We start from the raw sequence: 14,496 nt of genomic DNA on the forward strand, positions 1-14,496 counted from the left end.
CTTCTTGAATTGTGGAGCCCAGAACTGGACGCAATACTCTAGATGAGGCCTAACCAGGGCCGAATAGAGAGGAACCAGTACGTGATTTGGAAGCTATACTTCTATTAATGCAGCCCAAAATAGCATTTGCCTTTCTTGCAGCCATATCATACTGTTGGCTCATATTCAGCTTGTGAATCTAGCTACAACAGTTCCAAGATCCTTCTCGTTTGTAGTATTGCTGAACCAAGTATCCCCCATCTTGTAACTGCGCATTTGGTTTCTATTTCCTAGATGTAGAACTTCGCATTTATACTTATTAAATTTCATTCTGTTGTTTTCAGCCCAGCACTCCAGCCTATCAAGATCACTTTGAAGTTTGTTTCTGTCTTCCAGGGTATTAGCTATCCCACCCAATTTTGTGTCATCTGCAAATTTGATAAGCGTTCCCTGCACCTCCTCATCCAAATCATTAATAAAAATGTTGAAGAGCACTGGGACTATGATGCACAGGGGATCCCGGGAGCAGGGAGGGATGATCCCTCCCTTGTCCCGGGATCTCACCCTCCCCTTCTTGCTGATCCTGAGACCGTGGAACGTGTGTGTGGGCGTCGTGGTTTGTCCCGGTTCCTCGCGAGGAGCTGGGACCGGAGCACAGGGCGCAGAGGTCCTCCGGAGTTCTGCGCCCATTGGGGGTGGGGTAGGGGGAGCGGGGAAATTAATTTAAAATAAAAAACCCTACCTTTTGCGCATGAGCGTTCGTGCGCTCTTCTACTTTAACAAAAAAATAAATGGCGACCATGACATCCTCTCCCTACAAGGTCGTCGCGCACCACATGTAAACAGAGGGGGAGATCTCGTGAGGAAAATATTGCAAGATCCTCACCCCTCCGTCACGCTAGACCCATAGGTCAAGCTGAGGCCTTGGTTTAACAGGCATAAACACCCGGAAGCCAGAAGATGATACACATACGTCTAAGTGATCTTCATCTGTCTGAAGGCTGTTTTGGATGTTACTTTTCCTCTATCTGCCTCGTCAAGATCAGGGTCGTGAGACATGTAGGCCGCAGGCCGCGTGTGGCCCCTGACCCCTGACCCCAAATTGGAAAAACATAATTTTAAAACAAAATGGCACCCATAGCAGCCATTTTGAAGATTTCTTTGACCCGTTTGGTGCTTCCTAGCCGCTCCAGGTGCCATTTTTATTTTTTTTATTTTTATTTTCAGCACTGCAGGAGGGGGAGGGGAGGTGCAGCCCCTCAGCCACCTCGCCGTGATGAGGTAAGCTCAAAATCACCACAAAAATAAAGTATAAAACACCCTGAAAATGAGGCAGAACGGTGGACGTCTCTTTCACGGTAAAAGAAAACTTCCAGGAAACTGGACAAAAGTTTAGACACAGCAGTTGCTCCACCTTTACCCTGAAGCTGGATGTAACACTGTCCCACTCACGCCTGCATTGTGGCGGATGCAAAATGGCGGCCAGTAGATCAACGCAGTTAATGCTGTTGCCACTTGTGGTGGCAGCATGAAGAAAAGAAAGAAGCTAGGCTATAACCCCTGTCAGTGGCGAGATCTATAGAGCTGGAAAAAGTGCAGAAAAGAGCAACTGAAATGATTAAGCGGCTGGAGCATCTCTCCTACAAGGGAAGGTTACATCAACTAGGATTGTTTAGCTTGGAAAAAAGGAGGCTAAGGGGAGACATGATAGAGGTGTACAAAATGATGCATGGTATGGAGAACGTGGAAAGGGAGACGTTTTTCTCCCTCTCTCAAAATACTAGAACCCTAGTATTTTGAACCCTAGTATTTACTAGTTTCTTCTGACGTTCAGGCTAGGATCGCAGCCTGGATGCTTCAGCGTCGCTTAAAACTAAACATGGCGAAAACAGTTTTGCTAGTCTTCCCTCCCAAACCGTCCCCTCTTACCATATTTCAAAGATAGGTTTGTTGCAAATGAGGAATGCAGTATTATATAAAAATAAAACTTTTATTGCCTCAAACAAACATAGCTTTTAACTAACTTCTCTCCAGCCCTGACTGACTTCTGAGAGTGCTGAGTCACTGCCTGCTGTGTCACCTCCTGATTGGGTGAGTATTCCTTCAATCAAAGTCTGTGTCCCTGACTTCCTCTTCCATCTAACTTCTTGTGTGTCTCACTTAGTTCTACCTATTGATACATCTTTCCTTTTTTTATTTTAACCAACAATACATTACAACTCCAATTTACCCTTATCCTCACAATTTACCCTTATCCTCACAACAACAACCCTTCTTTTGCCTCTTCTTTTGCCTCTTCTAATCTAGTCCCAATCCAATGTCTTCCTTCCTCTCAGTTACCCTTTTCTGTTCTTTATGGAACTGTCGATCTATTGCCCCCAAGGCTGTTGCCATTCACGATCTATTTCTCTCGCGATCCTTGCATTTTCTTGCTCTTACTGAAACCTGGCTCCCTGCCCATGATACTGCTATTAATGCTGCCCTCTCCTTTGGAGGACTCTCCTTCTCTCACACCAGTCATTCCGAGGGGTATGGGGGCGGTGTGGGTCTTCTATTGTCCAGCGTATGCTGGTTTCAGCCTGTTTCTGCTCCTCCTTTTCACTGCTATTCCTCTTTTGAAGCTCATTTGGTGAGACTTTTCACTCCATTACGGCTGCGAGTTGCAGTTATCTATCGTCTTCCTGGTCCAGCGTCAAAATTTATCTCTGACTTTGACTCTTGGTTAACCTTTTTTCTTTCTGATAATTCTCCTACCCTCATCCTGGGTGATTTAAACTGTCCACTCACTCTTCATTCTTTGTTACTGTTAATAATGTCACACTTTATCCAGTGGAAGAAGCTCGTAGTCTTGGCTTCATTTTTGATTCTTCACTTTCTTTCTCCTCACATATCGAGGCCGTAGCCAAGTCCTGCCGTTTTTTCCTATATAACATTGCTAGGATCCGTCCGTTCTTATCTGAATCTTCTGCTAAGACCCTTGTCCATGCATTAGTTATCTCCCGTTTGGACTTTTGTAATCTTCTCTTGACTGGTCTTCCTTATGCTCCTCTCTCCTCTTCGGTCTCTCGCCACCATTCTGCAGCCAAGATTATTTTCTTGGCTCGTCGCTTTGACCATATTTCTCCTTTGTTGAAATCTCTCCATTGGCTTCCGATTACATATAAAATTCAATATAAGCTTCTTTTGCTGACATTTAAAGCATGTCATGGTCTTGCACCTTCTTATCTTTCCTCTCTCGTTTCACTCTACCATCCCCCTCGTACCCTCCGTTCTTCAAATGCTATGTTGCTCTCCTGCCCAAGAGTCTCTATCTCTCTTGCCCGGCTTCGCCCATTCTCTTTGGCTGCCCCATTTGCTTGGAATGCTCTTCCCGAGCAACTACGTACCACGAGTTCCATTGTAGATTTTAAAACACGTTTGAAAACTCATTTGTTTTCAATAGCTTTTGGTATTTTAGCTTGATCTACTGTTCTTATTACTACGATTATTCTCTTATTTCTGCTTTGTGAATCCCTTCTGCCCTTCACGTGTTTTAATGTGATTTTAGATTGTAAGCCTCTAGGCAGGGTATCGCTGTTTTATTTGTATATTTTGTACAGCACCAAGTACATTGTTGGTGCTATATAAATAAATAAATAAATAAATAATAACCCTTGGTCATCCCATGAAACTGATTGGTGGGAGATCCAGGACAAATAAAAGGAAGGACTTCTTCACACAGTGCATAGTTAAATTATGGAACTCACTACCACAAGATTTAGTGACGTCCCACCCGTTTGGACGGTTTTAAAGAGGGATTAGACAAATTCACAGAGGAGAAGGCTATCCATGGCGACAAATCCTGAGGGCTGCCCCCAGCATCAGAGGCAGGAGGCCCGGTTGCAAAGGGACCAGGATTGCCACGGTTCCCACGCTGCTTATAAAACATCAAAAACGAACACACTTCGACTCTCCTGTTTGTGTTGGCACAAGATGTAGTGGTGGCCACCAATCTGGATGGCTTTAAGAGGGGGTTGGATAAATTCCTGGAGGCGAAAGCTATCAATGGCTACTAGCCCTGATGGTTGTGTGCTATCTCCAGTATTCGAGGCAGTAAGCCTGTGTGCACCAGTTGCTGGGGAACATGGGCAGGAGGGTGCTGTTGCATCATGTCCTGCTTGTTCATCTCTGGCCGATGGCTGGTTGGCCACTGTGTGGACAGAGTGCTGGACTAGATGGACCCTTGGTCTGATCCAGCATCAGGGCACTTCTTAGGTTCTTATGTTCTTAAACTGCCGGAGAATTTATCCTCGCCCTGGAGAAATTCGATCAAATTGTTCCTTCAAATTGTCTGTCCACAAATAAAGGGGAGAATTTGGAGAGGCCATTTGCGCACTGCTGTGCTACAAACAAGCATAGGTTAGAGGGAAGAGCAAGCCCCTATGCTTTGCAATTCCAGCCCAGCTCAGTTCGAGAGGGAGGTGGACATATTTTCAGGAAGGTAAGAGAGGCTGCACAGGTCTGGAGAATTGAGTTCTGAAATCGAGGTAATTAGCCTGAATCACGTTTTCCATGGATTATAATAGATTCGTTTTAATGGACCAAACAGCTTTCTCCTTGACCTTCAATGTTCCTGAGACTCTGAGCTTTTTCTAACTGCTATTGTTTTCTTTCTTTTTTAAAAAATGATATATATTATTATTATTATTATTATTATTATTATTATTATTAAACTTAAAGAACACCAGCCATTGTTTTCTTCATCCTCTTAAAAAAAAAAAAAGGGGGGGGGAGAAAACCACTTCAGAGAGAAAAAGTTAAAAAGCTTCAAGAGTTTTTTGAAGACTCCAAGTTGTGATGGGTATCTTGATTCAAAACATGCTTTCATCCACGTGGGAACCACGTTCAAAGCAAATACAGGAGGTCAGGAGAGAGTTCTCTGGAGTCACAGACCCAGGGTGATCACAACCTTGTCCTCCTGTCTTCATTAACGACTTGGGTCCTTCCAACTTGTTCTGGAAGATGGAGCCAATCTGTTCTCTGTTGCTCCCCAGGGCTGGACGAGAGGTCATTGCAAGGAAACAGATTTGGGTGAAAAAGTAGGAGAAACCAGTGGAGGCTGGTGGTTCTGACGTCAGTGTGGCGGCGAATCCGCCCCCGGCTTTCAGTCAGAACTCTAAAAGAGCATCTTGAATACCTCCTTTAGAGTTCCGGCCGGCTCTTCTTGAAACCTAGAGTGGATTCCCCACCCCACTGACATCAGTCACCGGCCTCGACTGGAAGAGCTATTTCACAGTGGAAAACAATGTCGGGGTTGGGTAGTTCTTTTTGCCTTCGCTGAAGATATTTAAGCAGAAGCTGGGTGTCCACTTTAGCTGTATCCTGGATTGAGCAGAGGGTTGGGCTAATGACCACCAAAATGATGAAGGGGCTAAAGCAACTCCCCTACAAGGAAATGTTACAACAGCTGGGGGGGGGGGAGGAGAAGACGGGGAGATATGGCAGAGGTAAACAAAATGATGCATGGTGTGTTGAATGTGGGTAGGGAGTCGCTATTCTGCCTTTCTCATAATACCAGACCCCAATGGAGTCATCCCAGGAAGCTGAGTGGTGAGAGGTTCAGGACTGATCAAAGGGAGGACTTCTTCCCTAAGCGCAGAGTTAAACTATGGAACTCACTACCACAAGATTTAGTGACGTCCCATCCGTTTGGACGGTTTTAAAGAGGGATTAGACAAATTCACGGAGGAGAAGGCTGTCCATGGCGACAAGTCCTGAGGGCTGCCCCCAGCATCAGAGGCAGGAGGCCCGGTTGCAAAGGGACCAGGATTGCCACGGTTCCCACGCTGCTTATAAAACATCAAAAACGAACACGCTTCGACTCTCCTGTTTGTGTTGGCTTCCCGTGCCTTTTCAGCACTCCTCGATGTTGAATGGTTACCCCTCACAATGCCTGTACCAGAGGCTCGGTGGTACGCATTTCCTCACAGAAGAAACGCCAAGGGAATCTATCTTCTGTCACTTGTCTAATCATAAGGGGAAGATGCTGATAGCAGTAATTAAAATGCCCTTAAGAAGAAGGTACAGGCCGCTCTTTTAAACAGCTGCCCGGCCTGGCCCCGCGGAAGAAAATCCACATTTCATTCTCCTGAGTGATAAGGGCTAAATTCATCAAGCTTGCACAACATCAACAGAAGATAAGAATTGGAGCAGTTTAGATCTCCCGGTTGCTCCTTCTCACCGAAAAGTCATTTGCTTCCGCTCCCGAGCGAATGACTTTTCGCCTGCCGGGTTTCTCGGAAGGTGACGTTGTCACCAAGAATGTGGAGTCCCTGGTTCAAATATCATCTTCGGAACAAACCCACTCGGGTGCCTCCATAGTGGTACGCAGTACATTTCATTAGGGTGTGCAACCAGGGATTATTTTTTTTAAAAAATGCAAACATTTATTGAAAACTCCATGATAAAGGACGTTGAGTTTTATTCATTTATTAGCTCTTAATGCTTTAGTTTTGTCATCTTGCAGTTTACACAGGTAAATATTCAGGACTAGCCTCCCCCCACTGCAACTTTACATCTAGACAGCTGAGATGTATGTCGAGGAAATGAAATCGAAAATGTGTTGTGAAGAACTTCCTGGAGTTGCCTTCATCTAAGGGCCTTGCTAGACCTAACTGATAATCCGGAGGAGAGGAGGAGAGATCTTGCGTTAGGAATAACACGAGATCTCACCCTTATCCAGACGGGAGCCGCGACGAGCTCTGGAGGAGAGCCGGCACGGCCGCCATTTTTTTTTTAAAAAAAATAGGCAGCAGCAGCGCAGGAGCCAGGACAGGTAGGTAGTTTTTTTTTTTTTTAAAGTCTCCTTCTCCCCTCCCCGTCCCGTTCGCCTTCCCCCCCGCCCCCCCACGATGTCCAGTCCCCCGGCCTGTTCTCCTTCCCCCCCGCCCCCCCACGATGTCCAGTCCTCCGGCCCGTTCTCCTTCCCCCCCGCCCCCGTGATGTCCAGTCCCCCGGCCCGTTCTCCTTCCCCCCCGCCCCCCCCGCGATGTCCAGTCCCCCAGCACGTTCTCCTTCCCCCCGCCCCCCCCACGATGTCCAGTCCCCCGCCCGCAATTCCCCCCATGTCCCCGGCCTCCGTTTCCCGCCCCCCCATGTCCCCGGCCTGTGATGGCCTCTGCCGCCGAGTTCCCAGCCTGTGATGGCCAGCACTGCCATGTCCCCCGCCTGGGGACTCGGCGGCAGAGGCCATCACAGGCCGGGGACATGGGGGTGGGTGGGAAATGGATACCGGGGACTCAGTGGCGGCGGGAGCGCTGCGGCCCGTCTGCCGCTTTTCCCAGGTACTCGTGCGTAAGTGCGGTAGCCGGGAAAAGTGGTGGAGCAGTCCACATGCCCGCGGTCCTGGCCTCAGCCCGACCTGAGGCCGGGACCGCAGGAAGAACCTGTTCCTGTTAGCGCGGTGCCAGGGCGGCTCGAATCCTGGCTGGGGCCGGGATCCCCTTTGCATCATCTGGACGCACAGGGATGAGCACGGGCCTAACACCGTGCTAACCCATGGTCTAGCAACGGCCTAAGTGTCAAAACACACCTTGTTCTTGGAATAGATGTACACTGATCAAGCGCATAGCTTGCACCGCACCCCTTAACCACAGACTCCATGTGTGAGCAATTTAGAGGAGCCGGGTTCTTCAAGAACATACGAATGCTCCTTGCACATGCAGACAGCAGGAATCACGTACATTACCTGTGCGCATCTGGTACCGCAACTATGACTATGGACGTGTGTTGCGCAATGGGGGGAGGTTCAGGACAGCCAGTTTCCGAGAAATCCTACCCTGAGGAATTTCATCTATGGCCAGCTAGAACACGTTTTGAACATTGGCCATGCCGTACATCTTGCAAAGATATCTGAGGGATTTAGGAACCAATGCCGCCTTTCAGAAAGAAATGCAAATGTACTCACTGATCGATGGACCTTGATAATATCACAGATAAAGTCAGAAGAATGCAACCATATGGACCGGCTTCGAACTGGAGGGGAAGGGAAGAATGGAAGGGGAAGGAAAAACGACGTGGTGTTGAGTCATGATGGGAAGGTACCCCTTTCAAAACAAGCGTTCAGAACCCCAAATGTATTTATTTACGAACACAAGGAGACCAAGAGTCCATCCAGTTCAGCATTCTGTTCACACAGTAGCCAACTAACTGCCCATGGGAAACCCTCAAGTAAGAACCTAAGAAGAGCCATGCTGGATCAGACCAAGGGTCCATCTAGTCCAGCACTTGTTCACGCAGTGGCCAACCAGCTGTCAGCCAGCAAAGCAGGACATGGTGTAACAGCACCCTCCCACCATGTTCCCCAGCAACTGGTGCACACAGGCTTATTGCCTCGAATACTGGAGGTAGCACAGAGCTATCAGCACTAGCAGCCACTGATAGCCTTCTCCTCCAGGAATTTATCTAACCCTCTTTTAAAGCTCTCCAAATTCCTGGCCATCACCTATTAGGCTTATATTTAAAATATTTCTCTTCCGCCTTTCCAAACTAAGAATGCCCACACTGAACACTTGCTAACCATTTCAACCGCGACTGATTTTAGTGCCGCACACCCTGAGTGTTGTTTAGAGCAAGGGACGATGGAGAACCTCTGGTCCTCCAGAGCTTTTGGGTCTACAACTCCCATCATCCCTGACCGTTGGCCATGCTTGCTGGGGCTGATGGAAGTTGTAATCCAACACCAGCTGTTGGATCACCAGCTGGATGGACAAGCATCTGTCAGGGATGCTTTAGGGTGGATTTCTGCATGGAGCAGGGGGTTGGACTCAATGGCCTTGTAGGCCCCTTCCAACTCTGGTATTCTATGATTCTATGATTCCTTATCCCTCTGGTCCCCAAAGCTACCAGTTGAATACAGTCATTACTTTCATTGGCAGCTGTTCTCCAGGGTCTGTTCTTGTCCTGCTACTGAGGTCCCATAGCTGGAAAGTCCAGGAATGGCCAAACCATGTGTTTTTAACCCAGAGGTTCAGATGCCATGTTGCATACGACCCTCCGTCCAAATATCTTGGAACTAGCCTGTCTGATAAACTATATAAATACATAAAAAGGAATAAATCCACAAACAGCAAGTCATGTGATAAACCCACTCCTGGACTGCATCCCACGTGTCTGCGGAAGGGGGCTGGATTTTTGAAAATTTCCCCATGTAAAAAATAAAATAAATCAGACAACCATTCCTGCAGCCAGAAAATTAGCTTAGACGTCTCCATGAGATACTAGTTTTCTATGTTCGGAGATTAAAAGCCAGGAAACAAAACCTTGGCTCTGCATGCTAGCTGACTGTGAATCTTACCTTCTTTCTTAACTCACGTTAATAATGAGTTCTGACTTTATAAATGCATCGTTCAAGAGTGATATAATTTTATCTTTGCGCTGTATTTCTGTTATGGCTCATGGCCACTGAAATAAAATTGTATCTCTTTCTCTCTGCAGGGATTTGTTTTCCTCACAGGGGAGCATTCAAATATGCAATCCTTCAACCACCTTCCCCAAACACCATCTGCAGTAAGTTATACGGTCCAAGCACAGCAGTGCTGCCTGATCGGCTTTTTGCATTGATCACTAGGCCAAAGAGCCTTCTTATTAGGGATGTGCTCCGCTTCTCCTCGAACCGGAGAAGCAGGAGCGGAGCGGGGGGCTTCGCCTGCCCTTAAGGCGGAGGCGAAGAGGATTGGGGGGCCGGCGGAGCGTGGCGAAGAGGATCGAGGTGAAGGCGGATCCTTCGCCTCGATCCGGAGCTCCGCCAGAAAGGTAAGTGGGGTTTACCGGGCCCTGCCGCTGTCACTGTCGCCCATGCGGCGACAGCGGCAGGGCCCGGTAACCCCCCCTCCTCTCCCTTACCTGCGTCCGTCCGCGGTCCCTCGGCTTCTTCAATTGAGCCCGCGGTTCAACCAGGAAGTCTAGGCCGCACTTGTGGCCCAGACTTCCTGGTTGAACCGCGGGCTCAATTGAAGAAGCCGAGGGACCGCGGACGGACGCAGGTAAGGCCCCCCTCTCCCTTGGTCCCTTACCGGGCTCTGCCGCCGTTGCCGCACGGGCGGCGACGGCGGCAGGACCCGGTAAACCCCCCCCCGCCCTCCTCTCCTGGCCTTACCTGGTGCCACTCCCCTCCACTGCGGAGCTCTGATTCGGAGCCGGAGCTCCGCGGTGAAGAGGAGTGGAGTATGGGCGGAGCGGTGCGGGCCGATCCGAAATTTTCGGATCGGCCCGCGGGGCGGAGCGGGGGGTCTGTGTACACCCCTACTTCTTATGTCTGAGCAGATAAGCTCTGTTGGTGAGGACTGAGGCCGAAGGCTTCATCCCACGTACCTGTTTCCCTCAAATTATCCCCTACAGCAGTGGTTCCCAAACTTTTTCAGGTCACCGCCCCCTTGGTTCCACAAACTCATGCCCAGCGCCCCCCTACCCTACACTATAAAAATAATTATTCAGAATAGCGGTTTTCAACGACCCACTAAGGAAAATAACAATAAAATTCAAAACAGTAACAATTAATTGAATATTTATTCAAAATCCATTTTTTTTTTAGTTTATTCAATTAAACATAATGGATGAACTTGATTAAGTGACAGCATCTTTTCAAAGTCTGATAGTCATTAGAATATTGTCAAAGAATATTAGTCAAAGAATATTAGATATCACATTTAGTAACTAGGGTAGAGTACCTCACTAATCTGTAAATTCTTCATGCTCCTCTGGATCCTGCTGGTCTGGGCACCTGGGCTGAGCAGCGGCCAGGCGGAGGAGCTGAGAATGAAAAAGGGGCCGTACTGTGCGCAGCCCCTTTAAATGGGAAGCACCCGCCACAGGCTTGCCGAGGGAGGGAGGGGAAAGAGAGCGAATGTCTCGGTTTTGCAGCCTGCGTGGCGGGGCACACCAAGCAGGGTATGTCTCTTCATTAGCATTTTGGTGTGTTTGAAACATTTCAATTCACCGTTAAAAGGACTCTTCTTAAATGGTATTAATACACGTGTGGATTCTTCCCCTATATGGCTTGGGACCAAACTACCTTCTCCCATAAAAATGTCCCTGGGTTTTAAGACCTTCAGGAGAGGCGCTTCTCGGAAAAGACCACCTCGAACACCCCCCTGCTGCCCCCTTGCCTCTTATGCAATCCCACCGCCCCCAAGGGGGCAGTACCGCCCACTTTGGGAACCACTGCCCTACAGCGTAAAGCTGTTGTTGTTGTTGTTAGCTAAATCACACCCTGGGTGGCAGTGCTCCTAAGATCCTTTGCATACCAGGAAAAGCGTTTAAGGGGGGAAATGTAAAAAAACCATTAAAAAAAATCAACGGATGACCCAATCCGATTCAAATTTGGTATGCTTAAAGCTCTCCTTAATATCTATTACTGTGCCAATGTTGACGTCTTTATCTTTAAAACATACACAGATGTAAGCATTGGTTAAATTTGTACTTTAAACATATCAAATCCTCCTCCTGCGCCCCCAGTGGCCGCTCGGAGAACAACAAATGATTCGCTCCTAAAGAGGTAGCAAAATAGGTCGATTCTTTTGGCTTTAAAGCACAATTAAAGCAGGATGCATGGGAGCACTTCACAGTCAAAGCTGATTATAAGCTGTAAAATTTTGGAGTTCTTTGCACATTATCCTTTGCACATTATCAACATTTGATAACATTGTCCTGTGAATTTAATATATAAACTGAAAGGAAAGAAAGAAATGTTCTAAAACACACACACACACACACACACACACACACACACACACAGAGAGAGACAAATCACTTGGGCAATTTTCTGTACCAACAAAGCAACAGAGAATTGAACAAGGACGCCCATTTCCTGGGCCAGCTCCATACCTGATGGATATGTTGTTGCAGAAACATCAGCAGGTCTTCATATTTTGTGAGGAAGTGCAACATAAGCTGTGAAGGGAAGATCAGAGGATGACACTGATGCAAAATTTTTATTTATTTATTTATTAAATTTATATACCGCCTCATAGCCGAAGCTCTCTGGGCGGTTTACAAAAGTTAAAACAGTGAATGTTAAAAAGTATACGAATTTAAAACCATCAAAAATATAAAAACAACAGTGTAAAACAGTATCCATTTTAAACAACGACAGTTCTGGGGTTCATTAAAAAACAAACCAACTTAGCATATGTTGTTAAATGCTCTTAAATGCCTGGGAGAAGAGAAAGGTCTTGACCTGGCGCCGAAAAGATAACCATGTTGGCGTCAGGCGAACCTCATCGGGAAGATCATTCCATAATTGGGGGGCCACCACCGAAAAGGCCCTCTCCCTTGTTGCCATCCTCCGAGCTTCCCTCGGAGTAGGCACTCGGAGGAGGACCTTAGATGTTCAGCGCAGTGTACGGGTAGGTTCATGTGGGGAGAGGCGTTCCGTCAGGTATTGTGGTCCCAAGCCGTGTAAACGTTGCGCATTCATAGGAACACCGACTGGTCGCCAGAAGCTGGGAGAGGGACAGGGAGAGGTCTTGGCAAGCCAATGGAACTTCTTTGAGGACATAGAACACAGAACTCTGCTGCTCCCGAGGCAGACTTTAATTGAAATATGTTGTATATTTTATGATGTTTATTCCACAAGAATGATCTTTCCAGTTCAGCACCACCCCGTTCTTGTCTCTGTTCTTGTGTTCCCCACCCCCGTGCTACTTCTCCTGCAGTCTTTTTTGGGAGGTGGGGGGAGGGTGATGTTCTTTAACCAAAGAGCAGCCTCGTCAGTTTGGGGGGGCTAACTACGCCCCATAAGCACAATCGTGAGTAACGGGCATTCCTGATCTCAACGTTTTATAAAAGAAAAGTTGGCCCTGGGGCTCCATTACACCCACTGGGGTGTAATCTGTAGTTACGTCCTCTTCCTTCCCTGGGGGAGGAGGGAGCCTAGATGGAGGGAAGATAGGATGGGCTCTCTCCCCTTCAGGAACTGCGTGGTGGGATTCCACTGCAACGAAAACCGAAAGGGAGAATGCAAAGAAAGAGAAACTAGTTCTCAAAAGAGCCGACAATGAAAATTTAATCCTACGTGTTTCAGGACCGTAGGATCCTTCTTTAGGGGAGCAATCGACACAAGGTTATAAACGAAGACAAAACGTGTAAACAAAAATCTACGCAAGATCGTTTAAATGAATGAGGGCACAATCCTTGCCATGATAGTTAGCAGCCTCTAAAGTTGGAAGCTGCCAAGTATCCTTGTGCAGGACGGCCTTGTCTCCGTGCTCCAGCCGCCTTGCATTTTTTGCTAGATGGGCGATTTTGCCCATCTAGCTGCAGTGGTTCTGAGCGGGAGGGAAGGAAGGTGGGTTGTGTATAGGAAGCTGTGGAAGGCAGCTTCCCCGGTCTCTTTCTATCCCCACCCCCGGGACTGCCCCCTTTCCCCTGTCTCCGCACTCAGGTTTAGGGAGCCAGCACGATTCACTTCGCACCGGCTATGATAGGGAGGGAGCAGGGGGTGCAGCTTCTGGACTCTGAGCACAGAGCCCTTTCTACACGTTAAAATGAGGAAAACAAACAATCTTATTCCCACCCACCACCCCCAGACACTGGGCATGTCTACACGGGGTGATATCCTAGGGATCACCCCGGGATCGCCCGTATGTCCACATGATGCACTGGGGGATCCCGGGAGCAGGAAGGGATGATTCCTCCCTTTCCCCGGGATATAGCCCTACCCTTTAATTATGTTTTCCCCTGCGGTCTTGGGATGATCCCAAGATCACGGGAGGTGTGGCCCACCGTTGCAGTTTTATCGTGGCTCCTCATGAGTAACCACGAGGAGCTAGGACTCAGGCACGGGGCAAGGAGTTCTTCAGGAGCTCTGTGCCCATCGGGGGTGGGGTGGGGGGAGCAGGAATATATATTTTTTAAAGAAAACTCTTTTTCGTTCAAGTGCTCGAGCACTCATCTTCATATTTTTTTTAAAAAAAATGGCGGGTGCGACATCCTCCATCCTCCCGGGACGTCACGTGTCACGTGTAGACTGAGGGGGAGGATCTCGTGAGCATAATACCGTGAGATCCTCCCCACTCCTTCCCGCAACCCCGTGTGGTGTAGACATGCCCATTGTCTAAGGGCCATAGGATTGCTGTCTAAAACATCTCAAATGTAAAACTATTTGAGAATGAAGAATAAAGCTATCGTTTTAAAGACTTCTAAAACCCAAACATTAATACAAACCATTCTGTCCTCAATACAAAAGGTGCCCTCAGTTCCAAAACGTATTGGCCGGCATTACATTTTCATTGCTGGTACTTTGGAGAACTAGTTTCTCCTTTTGCATTCTTTTTGAGAGTACACCAGACACACTTTACACATACGCAAACCAGAGGTCCGCGAGTCTTTAAGTAACCGTAGATGGCTATGCCCGAAGACTTGTTGAAACCTGCTCTGGTTTCTTGCCAGTTGCCAGATACTGACCACCCATTTTCTGTTCTTCTCTACCACCATTAAAGGCTGAAAGGATGCTTTTATTGTTTGATGGATAGCTGGGAT

The 14,496-nt window shown here is 47.8% G+C and overlaps 1 protein-coding gene across 1 annotated transcript in view; it reads right to left on the bottom strand.

The window, feature by feature from the left end:
* Positions 1-14,496, bottom strand: part of MINDY4 (MINDY lysine 48 deubiquitinase 4) — a 135,062-nt gene that overhangs the window by 36,076 nt on the left and 84,490 nt on the right. Inside the window, exons 12-13 of the mRNA XM_063123214.1 lie at positions 11,842-11,907; positions 7,925-7,992 (exon numbers count right to left, since the gene is read on the bottom strand). Of these exons, the coding sequence (XP_062979284.1) occupies positions 7,925-7,992; positions 11,842-11,907 (134 nt within the window). The remainder of the gene's footprint in view (positions 1-7,924; positions 7,993-11,841; positions 11,908-14,496) is intronic.

This window comes from Elgaria multicarinata, chromosome 1 (assembly GCF_023053635.1).
Source record: "Elgaria multicarinata webbii isolate HBS135686 ecotype San Diego chromosome 1, rElgMul1.1.pri, whole genome shotgun sequence".
Taxonomy (NCBI): Eukaryota; Metazoa; Chordata; class Lepidosauria; order Squamata; family Anguidae; genus Elgaria; species Elgaria multicarinata.